The following is an 18,793-nucleotide window of genomic DNA, read 5'->3' as shown; positions in this document are numbered from 1 at the left end:
GTGCTCAGCAGCCTCGGTAGTTTCTTTGCGAGGTGCAGCCACCCCCTCTCTACCATATCTCACTGATTCCTAAATGCACATTTCTTTACATCTTGACATCTCTGAAATCAGCGTGAGCCTTACAATCAATAGCATCTTAAAGTTCTAATTTGCAGCATTACAGAGACACAAAGTGGCGCGTCCCTCAGATCCAGTGGACTGTGTACATGCACCATACACGCACACGCAGCTCCCCACATACACATCTTAACTCTGAGACCTCTCCAAACACATACAGAAAGTATAAAAGTCATTTTACTTTAATACAAAAATCACCTAAAGAAAGTTGTGGTTGCTAAATCAAATATTCACTCAGTGTCAGTGAAGTCACCACTGGGCTATCAATGTCATGTTTTCCTGCTTTCTCTTCTCCTTGCTGCTACATGTGAAAGACCAGGGTCGCCCCCCGGGGGGAAGGTCGGTAGAACACACACACACACACACACACACACACACACGTCTGCAGCTAGGCGCGTTGAAGTGGGAGCAGGAGGTGGGCCCCGCGCACATTCCTTGTGCTTTCTTGATTCTTTGTGCTGCTTCACTCGAGCCCTGGCCACACCTTCGAGGGCGTCCAGTTCTGCGGCCAGGGAGAAAGTGATCCCAAGGGACCTTCATCTCCTCCCTCCTCCATGTGCCGTGAGGCGGGAGCAGATGAGCAATGTCCGTGTGGCACAGGGACAGCTTTAACAAGGCGTCTGGCAGGTTGTCTCCCAGAGGCTGGCAGCGCTGCCTTAGTCACGGCCTTTGATCTAGGTGTGCTTCCCCGACCGGAAAAAGAACCTGGGTGGAGAGAGAGGGGTCAGAATAAGCAGAGGGAATGAGGAAGGGGCGCAGAAACCCCTGCAAAATCTGCAACCAGCTCTTGCGGGCCGTTGACTCAAGAAAGTGTTCCGGGCTTATTATGGGATAGCTGCTGTTCAAGGTGCTCCGCATCGATTGGCTCATTTCACACTCATAAGAACTCTGCAGGAAGGACCATTAATATCCCCATTTTATAGATGGGCAAACTGAGGTCCTAGGAGGTTAAGTAACAGGCCCAAGGTCAACACAGTAGCTGTGGAGCCAGGAGTTGGGCCCAGAGCCACACTCTTAACCACTGTGCTGTACTGTGAGATGGTGTCCAGCACTTTTGTTTTTTAAGTTTAGGAGGTTTTTAGCTGGGCATGATGGTGCACACCTGTAGTCCCAGCTACTTGGGAGGCTGAGATGGGAAGATTGCTTGAGCCCAGGAGTTTGAGGTTGCAGTGAGCAATGATGACATCACTTCACTTTAACCCGGGCAACAGGGCAAGACTCTGTCTCAAAAATAATAATAATAATTTTAGGAGGTTTTATTGTGGAGGAAGAGATAACTTCTTGACATTACCTACGATTATAAAACAGATCTTTGCAGTGAATGATGAACACATGCATTCTTGGATAAAACTGATAAGACACATAAAGCTATTCCCTGAGACATGAAGACCAAATGACCAAGATATGCAAAATATCAACTACCAAAATATGCAAAGTTTTGAAAAGGAAGCACAGTGTCCTAGAGTCCAGCACTATCTCCAGTCATGAGAAAGAGCCACAGTCACGGGGGTGTGAAACATCACTCACGGGGACCTGAGCTCTTGCTTCCCCTCAGAAACAAACTCCCAGGTGTCCCCAGCAGCTTGTCCCAGGGATGGCTGGGGCAAGCCCTGACCAGCGTGCGGACACAGGCCTGCCCAGCCATTGTCCCTCTGAACCTGCACACAGTCCCCCCACCCCACCCCACCCTGTTTCCTGTCTCAGGAAATGATATCACCCCCACCCAGGCACTCATGCCAGAAACCTGGGAGTTGTTCTCCACTCCTCCCTCCATCTGCCGTGTTTTAGTCATCGCACCCCAAATATGTTCCTAATCCCACCACTTCTCATCTCCTCCACTGCCACCCCCAGCCCCAGCCACTTCACAGGGAGAACAGCCACCTCTCCGTCACCCCCTGCCAGCCGTTCACACGGCAGCCAGAATGACCCGGCCACAGTGCAGAAGTGACAGTCATTCCTCCTCTTAAACCCTTCCACGGCTCCCACTGTCCTCAGGATAAAAACAAAAATCCTTCTCAGCATGACCTACTTCTTCAGAAACTCATTCATTCATTCCCATTAGCAAAATAAGCTTATCTGACCAAGGAAGTGTGGCCTCACGCTCATTAAACACATGCCCTTAGGCCGGTACATGCACAGAACATTTTATTTTTGCCATATTAGGCTCAAATTCCTATTAAGTGACCCAAAGAACTCCCCTAGGAGGAGGCGGAAAGAAACTGGTTTATACCTTCCGGAAGCCTTATTTACGACAAGATACTCAGCCAGTGAGAATCCTAAACGACACTGCCAGACCCTTCCTTGGGGGAGAAAGTTTCCCCTGCTCCTCCGGCCTCCTCCACAGAGCAGCCGGAGCCAGTGAGTTATGTGTAGATCTGGTCAGCTTAAAACCCTCCAATGCCTTCCCGATGCACTTAGAATAAAACCTGAAGTCCTCACCGGGACCCATGTGGCCCTGGGTGATGTGGCCCCTTCTACCTGTCCACCCTCACCTCCACTCTCCTCCCTGTCCCTGCAAGCGTGATCTGTCCTGTGAGCCACCTCCAGCCTCAGGCCTTCACCCCCCTGTCTCTGCCAGGAACACTCTTCCTTCAGGTTTTTATTGTCCTTCAGGTCTCTGTTCGAATGTCATCTCCCCACAGAAGCCTTCCAGGACTCCCCTAATCTAAACTACTCCCCTATCTTTCTCTCTCTCAGGACCCTATTTAACTGTCTTCATAGTGCTCAGGGCTGTCTAAAATTATCCTGCTAATTTATGTCTTCAGCTGTTCACTCTCTTACTCTCGCGCTAGAACATAAGCCCCATGTGGGACTTAGTCTTGTTCACTGCTGATTCCGCAGCTCCTAGAACAATGCCTGGCACGATAGTTGTTGAATGAATAAACTGGTTTCAGGTGGTCTTGCCTAACAAAGCAGTTTTTTTTGGTTTTTAATTCATTTTACATTTTATTTTTAGAGACAGGGTCTCGCTCCGTCGCCAGGGCTGGAGTACAGCGGTGTGATCATAGGTCACTGCAGCCTCGAACTCCTGGGCTCCAGTGATCCTCCCACCTTGGCCTCCCAAAGCACTGGGATTACAGGCATGAGCCACTGTGCCCAGCAAAACAAAGCAGTTTTTAAGTGGCCGTTTCAGAAAGCCTGTGTATACTCCATGGGCCGTTTGCCCGTCTGTCCCTCCCCTGCCCTCAGCTCCGTGGACTGTATCAACAAGCTCCTTCGTGCTCTGGCTGCTGGTTGAGCTCAGTCCCGGCAAAACGAAGCATTTTGGGAGTTTTTATTCCCCGGATTGCTCCCTCCATGCCTGGCCTTGTTGGAGCACTGCTGTGTTCCTCTGCTGGAGGCCACACTGTCTCACTTCCCTCTTGCCCCCACGGTGCCCGCCCCTTGCCCCTTCAGGCCTAAGGGGTAGTAACGTCTCCCCTCTGCTGCCAGCCCCGGGTGCATCTCATCTCTTGCTGGCCCCCTTAACCCTGCTCACACGTCTGTACAATGTCCCTTCCTTGAACCTCTTTGCGCCCCCCCAACCCCGTTTAACTGTGCCATTTGTTTTTGCCACACTCCTGGCTGATACAGCCCGTGACCCAGAAGTTTCTCCCCTGAGTATATAACTCTAGGAAGGTCACACGCAGGTCCACAAGAGGACATGGATGAGCGTGAAGACAACCCGGGACCCTCCCAGCCCCCAGGGAGAGGGAGTATTTTCCTGGGGTTAGAAGGAACAAGTAAGGCCGGGCACAGTGGCTCACGCCTGTAATCCTAGCACTCTGGGAGGCCGAGGAGGGAGGATCATTGAGCTCAGGAGTTCGAGACCTGCCTGAGCAAGACTGAAACCCCGTCTCTACTAAAAATAGAAAAATTGGCTGGGCATCGTGGTGCGCACTTGTAGTCCCAGCTACTTGGGAGGCTGAGACAGGAGGATCACTTGAGCCCAGGAGTTGGAGGCTGCAATGAGCTATGATCATGCCACTGCCGTCAAGCCTGGGCAACAGAGCAAGACCCTGTCTCTAAAAAAAAAAATGGCAATAATCATAATAACGTTTATAGTGATCACATGTTGAAATGATAGTGATTTTGGATATGTTCAGTTGATAAAATACACTATTAACATTAAAAACCACACACATATGGGTGCTTAATAAAAAAAAGTGTTTAGTAGTTAAAAAAAAAACCAGTAGCAAACAGAATGAGGTGTTAAAATATCAGTTATGTATTAAAAACACACATATCCACACAGAATAACATATACTTATTAGAATGCATTCAACTAAAAAGATACACTTTAAATGCCATGTTAGAATGGCTGGGGGGAGGGAGCTGGGAAGCAGAATGGATCAGGGGATAAAAGGGAATGAATAACAACCAAGAAGAAAGAGGTTTTGCACTAACGATGAAGGTCACGTGCCATGAGCTGGGAATCGTGAACTCAACCCTGTTTCTGAGGTTCAAAAAAAAATTTTTTTTTCTCTTCTCTCTTGAAACAAAGGCATCTGTCTTAAATCTGCCCTGGAAGGTAACTCAGAATCTCTGATCCCTCAGAAACATTTCCCTGTGAAATGGAAGCCAACAAAGCCCTTGTGAAACAGGTCATTGCCTCTTCCCCGGCGCCCGGCATGACACCTGGCACACCATCCACACTCAGTGAGGGTTTGTTGACTGACTCACGACCAGATGAATGGAAAAAACCCAGGTGCTCTCAGCCATCTGCCAAGCAGCCCTCCCTCGGAGGCAGGAGGAACAGGGCGAGAGCGGAGGTGGCGGCCAGGCAGCCGGGGCCCCGATGCAGCCTCCAGGGGGGGTTCATTTGGATCGTGTGATATTTATGTTTGAACTTAAATTATTTGCCAGCACTTGAAAATCAGATTCCATGAACAAATCTGGTTTCTTGGCTTCTCTCAAGAATCAGAAGCTCTGGCAGCATGTTATCCCTTGGCTAGACAGAGCTGGGGGACAAATGGCCTCCGCCCCACCCCACATCCCCATCACTCATCTGCATGAAGGACCGGGCCCCTGTAGGCACTGGAGGTTGAGACCCCTGATTTAAGCTGAGTCTCAGTTTCCATCTAGGAGACCAGACGCTGGTCAGCTGTTACCAGGACAGACTTTCTCAAGCAACCAAGGCAGCCAGACTGCTTGCCGCAGCGTGGGGTGGAAGAAAGCTGCATCTAATTATTGTGACACCCGGCAACTGAGGCGGCACATATCAGATCTCCTTGCAAACTAGCTCAGTGTCTAGCACATAGTAGATGCTCATTAAGTGGGAATTATGATGACTCTTCAGTAGGGGGATTTATCTTTTCCCTTCCCCAGCCCTACTTCATCCCATCAAGGCAAAACCTACAGCCTCTGGGTAATATTGGGAAGAAATCTGCTATTTCCCCGCCTGCCATACTGACCCCACATGAACCACTGCCCCCACGGGAAGAATTGTGACTCTGCTCTCCGACAAGCTGCACACACAGCCTCCTCTCCCTTTGGCTCCTCCTTCCTGAGCTGCTGCTGCTGCTGGGCCACAGGTGTCCTCCCCTCTGCTCCTGCCCCCGCCGCCTCCCCCAGCCCCTGGCCCTGAGAATGAAGGCCTGGGTCATTCCCTTTGGAGGGGAAGGAGTAGGAAGTCCCATTTGAGCGCCAAGTCCAGGCTTCGTTCTCCAAACCTGCTTTCCCAGTAACAAAGCTGATTCTTGGACACTCTAGCTTTCTTGATTGGTTCTAAAATTGGACGTAAGAGAGGTGATCAAACATTCCCCCCTAAGCTACAATAATTTTTATCATTTTTCTTTTTGGTATAATAATATTACTATTTTGGTTATTGTTATTATATCATGGGGAGTCAGTAGAATATAGAAGCCAGACTTCCTTGGCTTCAAATCCTGATTGCACTCTACTATCTGTGCGACCTCGGGCAAATTACCTCATCTCTTGGTATCTATTTCTCCATCTGTAAAATGGGGATAATAATAGTTCCTACCTTTTAGGGTTGTTGTGATGAGTCAATGGAATTAATATATGTCAAGTACTCAGATTACTGTTTGGCAGATATTATTATAATACACCAGCTGGGTGTGGTGGCTCACTCCTATAATCCTAACACTTTGGGAGGCTGAGGCAGGAGCATCGCTTGAGGCCAGGAGTTTGAGGCCAGCCTGAATAAGAGTGAGATCCCATCTCTACAAAAAATAGAAAAATTAGCTGGGCATAGTGGTGTGCACCTGTAGCCCCAGCTACTCAGGAGGCTGAGGTAAGGAGGATCATTTGAACCTAGGAGTTTAAGGTTGCAGTGAGCTATGATGATGCCACTGCACTCTAGCCCAGGTGACAGAGCAAGACCTTGTCTCAAAAAATATTAATAATAATTGTAATACACTGGCATTGAGTTTTCACTTGGTCTTAGCCTAAAGGCCCAGAAGCACTGACTTTTCGAATTAGCTACAGGAGTCCCACCAGGAGACGGCAGGGCCTCCCTGCCTTGAGAAGCTCCCCTTGCCCCTTACTACTTCCTTTAGCAATTATTTAGTGGCAACAGGGACAGCAAGGTGACTTACAGCTTCTTTATGATTGTCTTCTCCTCCTTGTTCCTGTCAGCATTGCTGGCCCTGGTAACCAGAGCATCTTTTTCTCTTCCTCCTCCTGGGCCTTCTCTTGGTGGAAACAGGCCACTGGGAAAAAGAGGACAAATAAATGCGTTGTTTTACTGCAGACCTCTTATCTGTGCAGCTTTGAAAATAAAGGGTCTCAATAATTATTATTATGTTAATAATATTATGATTGAAAACATTGGAGGCAGAGAATCTTCCGTCTACCTTCCCAATTTGATGCCTATTTCCTTCCTCTTGTCTAATTGCATTGGCTAGTACTTCAAGCTTCTTTACTTCCTAGGAATATGGCACCATATATTCTCTAAATTAACTCTTGGTTTCTTAGAAAATAAGGATAATAATAGCACCTACCTCCTAGTATTGGGGGGTTAAATGAGATAATACATGGTGCCTGACACTCACTTATTCATTCATTCAACAAATATTTATTAAGCTACCTTCTGTACCAAAGTATTATAGATATAGTCTGAACAAAACATCTTCTTTCATTCAATTTATATTCCAGTGGAAAAAGAAACAGTAAATAAATAAAGAAAAATAAGCAAAATAAAAGTATAAATCGTAAGTCAGATGGTGATAAGAGCTAGATTGATATTGATTGATAAGATACTGAGGTCAGGTGACCCTGAGGTCTGGCCCAATGAGGGTCAGCGTATCTGCCCAGACTTGATGTGTGGAAGTTGGACGAAGCCTGTTTTCTCTCACTGACTCCCCTGGGGTTGCTAGAAGTCTGTTTCCTAAGATTCAGAGAAGGCCTGTCTGCAATACGAGATAAGGAGGCCAAGAAACAAAGAGAAGCAAAGAGAACAAGAGGCTCTGAGTCCCTGACTCCAGCCCTGAGGCCTTATTGCAATTTTTATTTCTGAGAGAGAGCTATGCCGGGATCCTTCGCAACCAGGTGATTTTGTGTTTAAGCTAGTTTAAATTGGATTTCTGTCACTTGCAACCAAAAGAAGCCTGACCAAAAGGAAACATTTCAATGTATGACACAGGACAGCTCATTATATGCACTTAGGTCTTTTGTTATGGTGCCAACTGGTAAATTTATGCTCCTAGTGTTTCTCTCTTGGTCTGGACTGAATTGTGTCTCCTTCAAATTTATATGTCGATGCCCTAACCCCCACTATGATCCTATTTGGTGATGGGACCTTTGGGAGATAGTTAGGTTTAAATGAGGCCATCAAGGTGGGATCTCTGTCTTTCTCTCTCTTTCTCTCCTGGCTCTTGATCTTGGACTTTCAGCCTCTAGAACTGTGAGGAAAGAAATTTCTGTTGTGGAAGCCACGCAGTCTGTGGTGTTTTGTTGGGGTGAGCCATGCTAAGACACCTCTTTCAGTGTGAGTGTCAGAGGGCAAATCATACTTCTTCCTTCTTCACAAAAGGGTTTTCCAAAGAGTGGGCTCTTATTTGATAATAATACTAATATTTATGTTAATTTTTATTATTAAATAATGTATTATTTATATTTTATTGTGGATCTTTATTATGATAATATGAATATTTAACAAGAAACAACATCTAAAATTCCCTTTTTCCATTATCTACTATTACATAAATAAAACTTGGTGACTTAAAACCAATTGACTTACGATCTCTCACCACGATGACTCTATTTCTTCGTTTTTTTTGTTTTGTTTTGTTTTGTTTTTTTATGAGACAAGGTCTTGCTCTGTTGCCTAAGCTGGAGTATAGTGGTGCAATCATAGCTCACAGCAGCCTCAAACTCCTGGGCTCAAGAGAACCTCCTGCCTTAGCCTCCTGAGTGGCTGGAACTACAAGTGTGCAACACTGCACCTGACTTCTTACGGTTGGCTTTGTGGTCCTCCAGGTGGACTGGTCTGAGCTTCTCACTTGGCTGCATTCAGTTAGGGGACTGGATGGGGGCTGGGCACAGCTGGGCTGTCAGCAGAGGCACCTCTGTTTTCCTTCATGTAACTTCTCCATGTGACTGACTACCTTGAGCTTCCTCACAGCATGGTGGACTCAAGTCACATTCCAAGAGCACAAAAATGGAAGCTGCAAGGCCTCTTAAATCCTTACTCTAGGAAGCTTACATCCTGTTCCATTGGTCAACAAGTCATAGGGCCAGCTCAGATTCAAGGAGAGGGAAAATAGACTCTACCTCTTTTTTTTTCTTTTTTTAAAAAAATTTTCAGTCCCTGTGCTCCCAGTTGCAAGGGTCCACCTCTTGATGAGAGGAGTGGCAAAGTCTCTTTGCAAAAGGCACCCAGGGTGGGGAATATTGTCATGGCCGCCTTTGGAAACAACCCGTCATAGCTCTCTGTAATTACAAATTATTATCCGTATATTTTCAGTCTGAGTTTGGACCTGCAAATTGATGCAGTTGCCATGAGAACGTCTCAGCTGGCACGCTGGTTCCTCCGGAATACGTAACGCTAGAAACTGGTGCCAGATGGGAAGTGCACATCTCTTGTTCTCCGGGAATGCAAAACTAGAAACAAAGTGTGTTGTTTTGTTCGCTAACAAGCTGCTCCCGGCCCCGGCAGCTTAGCAGTTCCTTTTTAACTACCTATGTCTGAACTGCTTACTAAATGAGATGAAGACAGGTCTTTCCATCAACATGGTTCCAACCTCAGCAGACGGGAGACAGTAAATTCCTGTTGGCAGAATCAGCCTTCTTGGATTTGGCTTCTCAGAACCTGTCTACTTATTACTGCTCTCTTAAAGATGCCACGTGGAAGGAATTTGAAGAAGAATACCACTTGGGCTTTTTGTTTTGTTTTTGATCAGGGTATGTACTTAATTCCAAACTTTCAGGGTCCAAATGTGGCAAGCTAATTAAAAACACAGACTGATGTCTGTCTGAGGTCACGTCCCCACCACTGCCACCATGGCTTTAAGCAGGTACCAGCCTCTCTGGACCTCAGCTCACCATGACGGTAACAACACCTCAACTCAGTCTTGCCGTGAGCACTAACAGAAATGATGCCTGGGATACACTTAGCGCAGTCCCTGGGACACGGTGGGTATTAGCAAATACTAGCGGGTGCTGCGTTTGTATTCGCTTGGTCCTTCCTTCCCCTGCCTGTAAGGAAACGTGCTTTGTTTAACTCAGCGTTTCCCAGAATTATTCGCCCACAGAGTCCCCTTTTCAATAAATACCAACATAAAGGAAAACATGTGGTAGCACAAAAGGAAACGGCAAATTCCAAACTGGATATGACACCAGCTTCCTTACCGCCTCTCGTGCTTGTCCTACGATTCATTCTCTACACAGGACCACTGTGGTCTTCCTTAACTTTTAATTTTTATATAATTTCAAACCTAACAGAGAAGTTATGAGATTAGTGCAAGGACTTACCATATACCCTTTACCCAGATTCCCTAACTATTTATCCATCTGTCCATGAATCCATCCATCTATCCATCCATCTACCCACCTGTCCATCTGTCCATCCATCTTCTTTCTGAACCACTAGAGAGTAAGAGTCATGTTACCCCTTTACTGCCCAATACTTCAGAGTGTATTTGCAAAGAACAAGGACATTCTCTTCCATAACCAAGCAGTTCAGTTATCAAAATCACCATCCTGATCTCTTAAAACAGTAAATCAGATCTTGTCATTCCCTTGATCAAAACTTCCCAGTGACTTCCCATTACACTTGCAATAAAATTGAAGCTCCTTCCCATGGCCGAGGCATACATCCCCAGTGTCTTTCCGATCATCTTCTACCTTGCGTTCCGGTTCCACCCTGTTTGTCCCCTTTAAATTGGCCACCACGCTACTTCCCACCTCAGGGCCTCTGCACTTCCTGCTCCATTTTTGCCTTTCTAGATCTTTACATGGCTGCCTTCTTCTTGCCTTTCCCCTGAGAGGGGTCTTCCCTGACCACCCCATCTAAACAGGCCCCTGCCGCTCCCACGTCTCCGCCCGCTATGGCATTTGTTGTGCATCCTTTAGAGCTGCTCCCGGGCTGTGGGGCAGTACCAGTCCCGGGCCTGTTAGGAGCCTGGCTGCACAGCAGGAGGTGAGTGGAGAGCCAGCGAGAGAAGCTTCATCTGTATTGACAGCCGCTCCCCGTCGCTCCCATCACTGCATAAGCTCCACCTCCCGTCAGATCAGCAGCGGCTTTTGATTCTTACAGGAGCACGAACCCTACTGTTAACTGCACATGCGAGGGGTCTAGGTTGCAAACTCCTTACGAGAATCTGATGCCTGATGATCTGAGGTGGAGCTGAGTCGGTGATGCTAGCGCTGGGGAACGGCTGCAAATACAGATTATCATTAGCAGAGAGGTTTGACTGCACAGTAAATGTAATGCACTTAAATCATCCGAAACCATCACACCACAATCCCCTCTTACTTATCCACCCCCACCATGTGTGGAAAAATTGTTTTCCATGAAACCAGTCCCTGGTGCCAAAGCTGGGGACCACTGCTTTAGAGCACTTGCCACATTATCCTGTGTGTTTATTTCGGGCTTGCCTGTCTCCCTTGATGGACTGGCATGGACTCACTTCCTCTGTTTTGGTCTCTGCTGTACCCCAGTGCCTGGAACAGTGTCCGTCACATAGTAGGTCTCCAACAAATTGGATGAATGAACGTAAGAGCCACTACATAACCTAGCAGGGACCTGCGGGCCGGGACTGGCTCTGTGGCGTGGGACCCTCGAGGCAGTGGCGCCCACCTCTTGTAGCACTGCAGCTCCTCCTGCGCCACCAGGAGCTGCGACTTGAGTTTGTTGCGTTCCTGCAGCACGTCCCGCAGCTCCTGCAGCGTGAAGCGGGGCCGGTTGGGATCTGCCAGGTCAACCACCATTTTGTCTGGTCCCAGGTTTGCCTGTAAGAAAAGACGCCACTGATACTGTTTCCCTCAAGGGGACGTGGACTGTCCACCCGCCCCAGCATGGAAAGTTCTGTGGTTTGGTGGCTCCCAGGGACCCTGTGAGCTGAGACGTTGCCCGTTGGAAGTGCTTGGACAATGGTAAAGAAGCAAAAGTCGTGAGTTCCCTTCTCCGAGAAGAGAACCAGGCTCCTCGGAGAACAGCTGATTCCAGGACTGGAGCAGAGAAAGTACACACCGAACCCAAGACATGTCGCCATGGGAGAAACGGACACAGATAAAAATGACACAGTTTGAAGGAGCTCCTACTGGCTGAACTGAGAACAACTGGAGTATCAAAATTAATAACAGGAATCAATATTAAATAATATATTAAATAAAATAAGTCAGAGTCCATATTTAAAGTACAAAAATAAAAATTAACAGAACGAGACTCAGTCCCTAATAAATAAATACAATAAAAGTTAATTAATTAATGGGGAGAGGGAGACCCTGTACTTGACAGCAGAATGCCAATCAATAAGAGTAGAAGGCTGGGCGTGGTGGCTCGTGCTTGTAATCCTAGCATTCTGGAGGCCAAGGCGGGAGGATCATTTGAAATCAGGAGTTCGAGACCAGCCTGAGCAAGAGCGAAACTCTGTCTCGACTAAAAAACAGAAAAAATTAGCTGGATGTCGTGGCTCGTGCCTGTAGTCGTAGCTACCTGGGAGGCTGAGGCAGGAGGATCTCTTGAGCCCAGGAGTTTGAGGTTGCAGTGAGCTACGATGACACCACTACACTCTAGCCAGGGCAACAGAGTGAGACCCTGTCTCAGAAAAAGAAAAAGACAAACAAAATGAAATAAACAAAAAGTCTAATTAAATCAACTAAGGCACAGTCACACTCTGGAATATTCTATAGGTAATAAAGAGAATGAGGCACACTATCAAGAGAAATGCACTAGTGAGTCCCAGCCATGCAGGAGGCTGAGGTGAGAGTATCACCTGAGCCCAGGAGTTCAAGTCCAGCCTGGACAACATAGCAAGATCCTGTCTCTGAAAAGACAAACAAACAAAGAAATGCAACAGTGAATAGTGAGTGACCATGTTTCACCCAGCAGACGGACAAAGGTCTGCACATTTGAAAACACTGTTGGTGCAGATTTCACTGTGTGTTGTAAAGACTCTGGGGAAACAGGCACTTGTGCTGATAACCAAGGGCACCAGATCTCCTTAACCTTTTACAGTGTAATGTGGCAATACTGCACTTATCAAAATTTCAGACGCACCTTTCCTTCCACCCGGTGAGGATCTATTTCCTCTAGGTATTGACCTCTCAGGGGCGGAACAGCATACGTCAGGGTGATTCATTGTTGCATGCGGCAAGAGGAAATGATTGCGAAAGAAATGTCTCGGTAGGAAACTGCTTAAAGCAGAGATTGTTAACCTTTCTTGGTGCCATGGGCCCTTCTGGGAGCCTGGCGAAGCCCATGTGGATCCCTTCCCGGAGTGATGTTGTAAATGTATAAAACAAAATATATTATAAGGACACCAATGAAGCTGACACACAGTTATCAAAATATTTTTAAAGCAAATGTATGACGAATAGCGCTGCATCTTTATTAAATAACACAACCTGGCCATAAGTTTAAGAAAATACTGAACAAAGTTTTGAGCTATGTGCTATGCTGTCGTGCAGTACAACATGTGACAATAGATGTGCTTTCTATTGCTGGTACTTCAGGCACTGCTCCTACAACTGAGATTTGTTATCTGACACTCAAAATTGAAGAAAATGATAAATTTCCTTTGGAGGTTAGTGACAATTAAAATGAAGGTTTTGGCCGGGCACGGTGGCTCACGCCTGTAATCCTAGCACTCTGGGAGGCCGAGGTGGGCGGATCGTTTGAGCTCAGGAGTTCGAGACCAGCCTGAGCAAGAGCGAGACCCCATCTCTACTAAAAATAGAAAGAAATTATATGGACAGCTAAAAATATATATAGAAAAAATTAGCCGGGCATGGTGGCACATGCCTGTAGTCCCAGCTACTCGGGAGGCTGAGACAGGAGGATCCCTTGAGCTCAGGAGTTTGAGGTTGCTGTGAGCTAGGCTGACGCCACAGCACTCACTCTAGCCCGGGCAACAGAGTGAGACTCTGTCTCAAAAAAAAAAAAAAAAAAAATGAAGGTTTTTTTTCCCCACACACGTTCATGGACCTCTTGAATTTGAATCATGGTCCCCTTGGTGAATCCGTGAACACCAGGTATAGAATCCTCAGACTGAACAACTGGTAATACCATACAATGCAATTTTTTGAGAGCCATTAAAAAACAAGGAAGCTCTTTATGTTCTTATTTGGTACAACTTTTAAGATATGTTAATTGAAAGTAAACAAGAGGCAGAACAGTATATATAATACCATTTGTGTAAAAAAAGGGAAAATTATAGTCATATCTGCTCGTGTTTGCATACAGTATCTCTGGAAGGATACACAAGAAATCGGTCATTTAAATGTTTTCTAATCTACAGCTATTATATACCCATAATAATTAAAAATAAAATAAATAAATAAACAATAAAATAAAATAAAATAAAAATTTTTCTTTTCCAGAGAGAGGAATTGGGTGGCTGGGGTGGGGAGAGATGAGGAGAGAGATTTTTCAAGGCAAACATTTTGTACCTTTGAAGTTTGAACTTACATTTTTAAAAAAAGAAAGAAAAAAAATACCTTACACTCATTAGGATGGCTACTGTCAGGAAAAAAAAAGAAAATAACAAGTGTTGTAGGGGATGTGGAGAAACTGGGACCCTTGTGACAGTTCATAGCAATGTAAAATGGTGCAGTCACCATGGAAAACAGTACGGCAGTTCCTTAAAAAATTAAAAATAGAATTACCATTTGGTCCAGCCATTTCAATTCTGGGTGTATATCCAAAAGCACTGAAAGCAGGACTCCAGGAGATATATTTGTACACTCATGTTCATCGCAGCTCTATTTACAACAGCCAAGGGTGGAAGCAACCCAAGTGTCCATCAACAGATGAATGGATAAACAAAATATGGTATATACATTCAAGAAATATTATTCAGCCTTACAAAGGAAATTCTGACACATGCCACGTGAATGAACCTTGAGGACATTATGCAAAGTGAAATAAGCCAGTCACATAAGAACAAATATGATTCCACGTAGATGAAGTCACTAGTCACTAGAGTAGGTAAATTCATAGATATAGAAAGTAGAACAGTAGTTACCAGGGACTGCAGGTAGGAGAAGTGGGGAGTTGTTGTTTAATAGGTAGAGTTTGAAGTTTTCGGTTTTTTGTTTGTTTGTTTTTTAGAGACAAGGTCTCACCCTGTTGCCCTGGCTGGAGCTTGACTCCAGGACTCAGGTGATCTGCCTCACCCTCCCGAGTAGCTGGGACTACAGGTATGCATCACCAGACCCAGCTAAGTTTTTTTTTTTTCTTGTAAATAAGGTCTCGTCTATGTTGCCCAGGCTGGTCTCCAACTCCTGGCCTCTAAGTGATGCTCCCACCTTGGCCTCCAAAGTGCTGGGTGAGCCTGTAAAAGAGTTCTGGAGCTGGATGGTGCTGATGGAACTTAATGCAGCTGAACTATACACTCGAAAATGCCTAAGATGATAAAGTTTCTGTTACTTGTATTTCACCAATTAAAAAATAATTTAAAATAATCAAAAAGAAAGAAAATAAGAACAAGGCATATTTTTACAAACTGTCTAGTGGCACTAAAAATCTGTTCTCTTGTCTGGGAGTGGTGGCTCATGACTGTAATCCTAGCACTGTGGGAGGCCGAGGTGAGAGGATCACTTGAGCTCAGCAGTTGGAAACCAGCCTGAGCAAGAGCAAGACCCCGTCTCTACTAAAAATAGAAAAATTAGCTGGGTGTCATGGTGCACACCTGTAGTCCCAACTACTCGGGAGGCTGAGGATTGCTTGAGCCCAGGAGTTTGAGGTCGCAGTAAGCTATGATGATGCCACTACACTCTACCCAGGGCAGCAGAGTGAAACTCTGTATCAAAACAAAACAAAAAACAACTGTTCTCTTAATTCATACTTTTCCCTACCCCCATTCTCAAGGCTGCGGTTTGGGAAGAAATTGTGCCATCTCATCTGTCGCCTGATATAACTTGTCCACTTTGCCCCATTTGGGAAATCACCCAGACCCTGTGCAGACCACAAGGTTCCCAGTCCTTCATGTCACTGTGCCTGGAGATGAGGGCAAAACCAGCACAGAACGTGGCCAAGCAATCTTGGGCAAGTCATTTAACTTTTCTTGAATTTCAAAAGTCAGGCTACTAATCATCCTACTTAACCATCTCACATGATGGATACTAAAGTAGAACCCCCATCTAAAAATACAATTGTCACCACCGTGACTTAGGAATAGGTGACATGAAAGTTACCAGGGGAGCTACCGGAAAACTTCACACTTCTATGTGAATTTCAGCGACCCTGTTCCTGTTGTTCTTTTATTGCATACTTTTTGGTTTGCAAACCTGTGTTCTGGTTCTGGGTGTGTGTGTCTGGCCTCTGCCACTAGATGTGAGCTCTGTGAGGACCTTATTAAATTGACCTCCATAGCCCCAGAGCCTAGCATACGTCAGTGACTCATCCAATGTCAGTACAACACATAAGCACAAATGTCTGTATTTTAGGATGGCCTAATTAACACTAGTGTCTCTGAGTTCCAAACCTGACTTCACCTCTTACTTGCTGTAAGTTCTTAGGCAAATTACTTAACTGTTCTGTACCTTAGCCTCTGTAAAATGGGTGTGGGGATAGTCCACTTACACCAGTTTTTTTTTTTTTTTTTTTTTTTTTTACTTTGGCTGGAGAACTACTAGTGAGTCCTAAAATTAATTTAATGAGTTGCAACAAGAATTTTAAACCCCATAAAAATAGAATAGGTCCCAGCTGGGCACAGGGGCTCACACTTGTAATCCTAGCACTCTGGGAGGCCAAGGCGGGAGGATCACTTGAGTTCGAGAGTTCGAGACCAGCTCTGAGCAACACTGACACCCTGTCTCTACTAAAAATAGAAAAATTAGCTGGGTGCGGTGGTCTGCACCTGTCATCCCAGCCACTCGGGAGGCTGAGGCAGGAGGATTGCTTGAACCCAGGAGTTTGAGGTTGCTGTGAGCTAGGCCGATGCCACTGCACTCCACCCAGGGTGACAAAGTGAGACTCTGTCTCAAAAAAAAAAAAAGAACAGGTCCCTTTCCTCACCTGCCACCAAGGTGCTGAGTCCTTCCAAGGAAGCTAAGGCCGCCTTGGGGTGAGGCTCTCACTTCATCCTGCGACCAGCACCACGAGTGGCAGCTATCTACTCAGCCCTCATTCTGCACGACGGAGAGGATACCCTCACTGAAGCAAGCAGCTGGTGCAAATGTTGAGCCTTTATGGCCTGGCTGTTTTGCGAAGGTCCTGGCCAATGTCAACATCAGCAGACTCATCCGCAATGTAGGGGCTGGGGGACCTGCCCCATGCAGCAGCCGGTGCTGCACCCGCAGGAGGTCCTGCCCCCTGCACAGCTGCTCCCCAGCTGAGAAGGAAGTGAAAGCCAAGAAAGAATGTGAGGAATCTGATGATGACACGGCCTTTGGTCTTGTTGATTAAACCTCCTTTCTAACATACTCCATAAAAAACTGAACTCTTAAAAAAACAGAAAAGGAAAGAAACTATGTGCATCATGTAGAGTAGTGGCAAGTGAGGGTAAATCGCTTCTTGAAACTTTTGTTTCATCAATACTGCATAGTGACGTGAAATGCAATTTGGTAAAATTGTGGTATACATACAGTAAAATGCACTAATCTTGAGGTTTTAGCTTGATGATTTTTAACATGTGTATAGACCTGCAGAACCACACCCTGATTAAGGCGTGGGACGTTTCTAGCTCTCCATCAAATTCCCTCCTGCACCCTCCTCTGCCATTCTGCCTTCTATCAGTAAAGATTATTTTGCCTGTTCTTGAATTTTATATAAATATACAGTAGGTTCTCTTTTGTGCTGGCTTCCTTCCCTCCATGTAACGCCTGTGAGATCCATGCACACTGCTGTGTGTATCAGTTCTCTGTTCTTCTTCATGGCTGTGTAGTATTCTGTTGTAGGAATAGACCACAATTTAAAAAATCTATTCCGGTACATTTGAATTGTTTCCAGTTTGGCACAATTGTGACCAAAGCTACTGTGAATCTCCTTGTCCACGTCTTTTCGTGGAAATATGCACTCATTTCTCTTTAGTTAAAATGTTTCTTACTCTGGGTCAAAGGTTCTCAAAGCGTAGTGCCAGGACCCATAGCAGTACCTTGGGAACGCGCTAGAAATGCAGATTCTCAGTCTCACTCCAGACCCGCTGAGTCAGAAACTCTGGGCTGGGGCCTGGCAGTGTGTGTTGTAAGGACCACTCGAGGTGACACCAGTGCACGCTGGAGCTTAAGAACCACTGCCCTAGGACAGGGTCAAGGATGACGGGGCCACCAGTGTAGAACCTGGCACCTAGTAATTGCTCAATAAACATGAACTCGCATAATGCATCTAACGTGAGTATGGGATATTCACGGTGACTTGTTCGAGGGGCTCGATGTTCAAGAATGGGAAGGGGCCTCCCTGCCCGTGGGCGCCTCCCCGCACCGCCCTCCCGCGCTCACCTCCCCGCCAGCCGGCGGGCCCTCTCTCCGCAGCCCTTCCACCTCCTTCCTGAGGCTGTCCCTCTCCATGCGCAGCGCCTCGGCCGTCAGGTTGCCCTCGCTCACCAGCGTCTCCAGCATCTCCAGGACGCGCACGATTTTGAACTGCAGCTGTGTCACCCGGGGGTCGCTGCCCAGGGCCATCAGCTCGCGGCCCACCACGAAGGAGATGTCATACACGTCCTCGGCGGTCAGCCGGAAGGGACTCTTGCCCAGGGCCCCCTCGGGCCCGGCCTCGTCCCTCTCGCCGTTCTCTTCCTCCTCCTCCTCCTCCTCCTCTTCTTCTTCCTCTCGCAGAGGGGGCTCCTCCATGGCCACCCAGACCCCCCGCAGCCTCCGGGGCTGCTTTCTCCGAGAGGCTCCGAAGGGTCAACTTCCTCCCGTCACCGAAAACTTTCGGGGGGCCGAGACGCAGCCCGCCCAGTGCGCGCGGGCGAGGCGCGGGCTCCGGGGAGAGCGCCGGGCGACCGTCCCCGCTGGCTGCCGCGCGGGGCGGCGGGCTCCAGGATGTGGCTCGGGGCGCTAAGGGACAACGGAAAGGGAGGGCAGCCGAGAAGAGGAACAGAGAAGTTCAGCGGGGAGGCGACGCTCC

General features: G+C 46.9%; 1 protein-coding gene across 2 annotated transcripts; it reads right to left on the bottom strand.

Annotated features, from left to right (window-relative positions):
* Window positions 1-186: 186 nt before the first annotated feature.
* Window positions 187-18,793, bottom strand: RILPL2 (Rab interacting lysosomal protein like 2). Of its 2 annotated transcripts, XM_069497085.1 has the most exons (5): window positions 18,163-18,793; window positions 12,218-12,319; window positions 11,360-11,511; window positions 6,657-6,770; window positions 187-822 (listed from the first exon to the last, which is right to left on the bottom strand). In XM_069497085.1, exons 1-5 carry the CDS (start codon window positions 18,511-18,513, stop codon window positions 792-794), a joined length of 750 nt encoding a protein of 249 aa, XP_069353186.1. In that variant the 5' UTR covers window positions 18,514-18,793; the 3' UTR covers window positions 187-791. The 2 variants fall into 2 exon arrangements, with proteins under 2 accessions (XP_069353186.1, XP_069353187.1); XM_069497086.1 differs by lacking the exon at window positions 12,218-12,319 and having other exon boundaries at window positions 189-822.

This window comes from Eulemur rufifrons, chromosome 21 (assembly GCF_041146395.1).
Source record: "Eulemur rufifrons isolate Redbay chromosome 21, OSU_ERuf_1, whole genome shotgun sequence".
Taxonomy (NCBI): Eukaryota; Metazoa; Chordata; class Mammalia; order Primates; family Lemuridae; genus Eulemur; species Eulemur rufifrons.
This window is presented reverse-complemented; position numbering and strand designations above follow the sequence as displayed.